The sequence below is a fragment of the Stegodyphus dumicola genome, chromosome 9 (assembly GCF_044657685.1).
Source record: "Stegodyphus dumicola isolate Sdum_Otavi_A_Nest chromosome 9, ASM4465768v1".
In the NCBI taxonomy this organism is placed as follows: Eukaryota; Metazoa; Arthropoda; class Arachnida; order Araneae; family Eresidae; genus Stegodyphus; species Stegodyphus dumicola.
Window position 1 is genome coordinate 168,356,487 of NC_140776.1, and position 3,206 is coordinate 168,359,692.

A 3,206-nucleotide genomic window follows, 5' to 3' on the forward strand; every position below is an offset into this window, starting at 1 on the left:
AAGCTGAAAAAATCACAATCCCAGCCCCTCCTTCCTACCTCAAAGGGCTATTACGGGGTCAAGGCCTAAATCTTTGGCAGGAAGACTGGACGCACTGCACAACTGGAAGACGTACATACAGCTATCTCCCGAAAGTCAGCACTGAACGCAACATTGCAATAGCTCCTCTTACGGCTTATATTACGGGACACGGCCCATTCCCGACCTACTTCAATAGACATGGCATAACAACCACGGACATATGCGCCTGCGGAGCGGAAGGCTCCCCAGACCACTATGTTTTTGAATGCCATCTGACAGCAGGAAATCACCTCCCTCTTCCTATCAACAATAGTGAAGCTTATCACCGCTTCCTTATAAAGCACAAACCGGCAGTAAATACAATTTGCAAAGTTGTTAACAAGCTCAAGAGAATGGGCCAAGATTTGTGCTCTCCTCATTAACCAAAACTCTCAAGACATGATACACTAACTAAGTCAGCATGCAGTTCCACATTCTCAGACACATAAGACTACTCCTAAAATTTACATAAGTCCCTATTACAGACACCTTTCAAATAATGCACAATCAAATGTATTTAACATTTCCTCTTCTGTATATGCATAATACTATTTTTTTTTATTTTTATTTTTATTTATTTATTTATTTATTTATTTATTTATTTTTTTTCCCTATGAGCGTGTATTTTGATCCTATTATTTTGTAACTGTATTTTTGTATCTGTATATTTAATTTGTATTTTATTAGAATTTTATTGTGAATGTGCAAAATTACCATAGCAAATTGCAACAACAAATGTCAAAACGGTAAAACGAATGCAATCTGCCCTTGTATGGCCATGTAAATGATCTTGTTAACATCCTAAAAAGCTCCCGAGGCGGCCTCTTGAGGCCCCAGGGAGTTGTTCCTGGTTAGTGGAGGGCGCGGGACACATGCCTGTTTACCTCTGTTAGACATCAGGCGTCCCCGTCCTCCGTTACCAACCAACCAACCTCTTGAATTCAGAGGCTCGCACAAAGAATCGTATGCACATGTGGAACGGAAGAAAGAGATGAAGTTATGCCTCGTGGTTAAGAGAGCACGTTTTTCTGTTTTCAGTTAAAAAGTCTGGTAAGTTAAATTTTGTAATCTTTTACATCTTATTAATTTTTTTTAATGTATGTTTACGTAACACTCTATCGTATTTGCTTTTTAAAATGATAAGAATTCATGCAGTGCATTTTTAAAGTTAAAAGAAGTTTATTGTTGCTTTTTGAATCATATTTTGTGCAGTATTAAACAAATCAAATTGAACTGTTTAGCTTTTCAACATCGTTGGTGGCATGTATTATGATTATTGGACTTTGAAATGACGCAAAAAAATCTGATACTTTATAATTTCATTAAAAAAATTGACTTTGTTTTGTAATTGGCAAAATATTCTTCTCCCCCCATTTTTTTTGGTTTTGTTTTGTTTTGTGTGTGTGTGTGTGTTCTGAATTCGGTTTTCCGTTGTTTCGATTTTTAAATAATTCGCATTTAAAATTTATTTTTGAGAAATAAACGACGATAAAACTTGTTGCCGAATTCAGAAACAAACAGTAAATATTAAAATGTTTGTCCCCTCTTTTTTTATACACTTCATGTTGTAAAAATCAGTAATCAATCCTGCTTTTGCTTGAAATTTCCAATTTTGCTGTGCCCTTCCTCCAAGCTCATACAAAACAAAATCTTTTAAACATTTTTTTTTTTTTTTATAAATGCCTTGTTATTTTGGAGTAAATTAAACAAAATAATAACAAGTTATCTTGACTAACCATTCAATATAACTATATTTGGCAAAATACCGTTAATTATTGTAATTCACTTTTTAATCTTCAATTAATTTATTTAAATGTTATTCATATCATTTAATGTTGCTTCATCCTTCTAAATTTATTTCTTATTAGTTAATACTTTCAAATTTCAGGCAATTTTCTGTGGCATACTCGTGAAACTAATTCTGGCAGTATGATAACATACCATTACGAAATCTAGTGCACATATTTTTAACTTATGTGTGTTGCTAAATAAGTATAAAATACTTGAATTTATTTAAAAATATTAAATAGATTTCTTTCTTTTTTTAGCTGCAAAATATCTGAAAAAAGACATTTTTTAATCCAGGTTGGGCAGATTCTAGTCTCAATCCTCAGTGGAATCCATGGTTGCAACCTATCGAATTAGCTCCTAACATGGCAAGATGCACGTTTTGCCAACAAAATATCATGCTTAGTACCATGGGAAGGAAAGCAGTTACAAGCCACATAAACAGTGTAAAACATAAGAAAATCATTTTTGTGAAGATGAACTTAAAAAACTATTTCTCCATAGATAAAAGCAGTTCTGAAACACAGCAGTCTTCGGCACTAGTTGCTGAATCATCAAATTTAAACGCGTTCACACCTGAGGACAAAGTTTTTGCTGCGGAATTACTGTGGGCTATGAAATTTGTTTCTTCAGATGTTTCTTATAATGCATTTAATGCTGCTGCTGTTCTGTTCCAGAAAGTGTTTGATGACAGCAATAAAGCTAAAGCTATGACCCTGGGACATACAAAAATGTCATATTTAGTGTCATTTGGTTTAGCTCCATACTTCAAAAAGATGCTCATTTCTGATCTTAGAACACTGAATTTGTAATTTGCTTCAATGAAGCATTAAATAGAATTGTCCAGAGAGGCAAAATGGATCTTTTTGTTAGATTTTGGGACAGTGCGAGGAATGAAGATACCTCACATCAATTTTTTGGGGACATGTATCTGCCAATGACCTTCTGAGAAGTTTCTTTGAGGGAACCTCAGAGCTAGATAAAAAGAAATTGCTGCAAGTATCATTGGATGGACCAAATGTCAATCTTAAATTCCTCAGAGATTTGAAAGAAAATTTAGCAAATAATGATGCCTGCCATGTATTACATATTGGGTCCTGTGGTTTGCATGTTGTTCATGGTGCCTTTAGAGCTGGCCATAAAGGTACTGACTGGAATTTAAGTGCATTATTTAAAAATATGCATAGAGTATGTAAAGACAGTCTTGCTTGGCAAGCAGACTATATTGCCATCACTAACTGTACAACTTTTCCGTTGAAGTTTTGTGAAGTAAAATGGTGTGAAAACATACCTGTTGCTGAGAGAGCTATTGATATTTTTCATCATGTCAAAAAATATGTAGAATCATCCGAACTACC

At 34.3% G+C, this 3,206-nt stretch overlaps 1 protein-coding gene across 1 annotated transcript; it reads left to right on the top strand.

Moving 5' to 3' along the window:
- The first annotated feature begins 974 nt into the window (after nucleotides 1-974).
- LOC146995548 (uncharacterized) lies at nucleotides 975-2,747 on the top strand. The gene is made up of 2 exons (XM_085824336.1): nucleotides 975-1,110; nucleotides 2,109-2,747. Exon 2 carries the CDS (start codon nucleotides 2,214-2,216, stop codon nucleotides 2,658-2,660), a length of 447 nt encoding a protein of 148 aa, XP_085680462.1. The 5' UTR covers nucleotides 975-1,110; nucleotides 2,109-2,213; the 3' UTR covers nucleotides 2,661-2,747.
- Nucleotides 2,748-3,206: the final 459 nt, after the last annotated feature.

What these genes read in the sequence shown, in the direction of transcription:
- LOC146995548 (XM_085824336.1), top strand. Translation starts at nt 2,214, where the DNA reads ATGGCAAGATGCACGTTTTGCCAACAAAATATCATGCTTAGTACCATG.